The sequence below is a fragment of the Frankliniella occidentalis genome, unplaced genomic scaffold (assembly GCF_000697945.3).
Source record: "Frankliniella occidentalis isolate FOCC.00 unplaced genomic scaffold, Focc_3.1 Scaffold44, whole genome shotgun sequence".
Taxonomy (NCBI): domain Eukaryota; kingdom Metazoa; phylum Arthropoda; class Insecta; order Thysanoptera; family Thripidae; genus Frankliniella; species Frankliniella occidentalis.
The window spans coordinates 991,694-992,266 of record NW_026267174.1 but is presented as its reverse complement, the minus strand read 5'-3'; the positions used below and the strand labels follow the sequence as shown (position 1 = coordinate 992,266).

Here is a 573-nt window from a genome sequence, read left to right as displayed (position 1 = left end):
CCCCCCCTCCCCTCCTCCCTTCCTTTGCTTTATTCCTTTCTCTCTCTCTCCAAGGCGCGGCAAAGCCCGGGCGGCACAGGGATGGAAGTAGATGCGGAAAAATTCGAGCGAGGAGCAGCAGCAGCGTCGTCGGCGGCGGCGTTTCGCGCCCAACTTGAACCTCATTATTTCTGCTTTTCACTTTATCCTACCGCTTTCTCACCTCCTCCCCTTCGTCCCCCCTGCTATGCCGCCCTCCGTCCCCTTATTCATGCCATAAAAAGCACAACCGACTATACATAGCCTTTCTCTCGCTTTCTGCTTTTCAGGCACCTACTTTATCCTGTACGACTTCATGGAATCGTTTGACAAGGACGGGCCCAGCTTCCTCGCCCGTGACAAGTTCATCGAGATCGTCAACACCATCTTCAAGAACATGAACCGCCTGGAGCGAGAGGCCATCATCTTCGAGGTGAGTGTCTGCCACTTTGTTCTCTGCCTGCAGCCGTCTCTGTCGATCGAGAACCGCGCACACAAAGCCTTCTTAGGTCCTAGGGACTTAAATTTTCGGAAAAGGAATTTCTTTTCTATTTT

The 573-nt window shown here is 52.7% G+C and overlaps 1 protein-coding gene across 1 annotated transcript in view; it reads left to right on the top strand.

Moving 5' to 3' along the window:
- The window catches only part of LOC113212246 (acetylcholinesterase), a gene marked incomplete in the record, with an annotated part of 21,561 nt that overhangs the window by 10,309 nt on the left and 10,679 nt on the right, over window positions 1-573 (top strand). Inside the window, 1 exon segment of the mRNA XM_052266909.1 lies at window positions 309-451. Coding sequence (XP_052122869.1) covers window positions 309-451 — 143 coding nt within the window.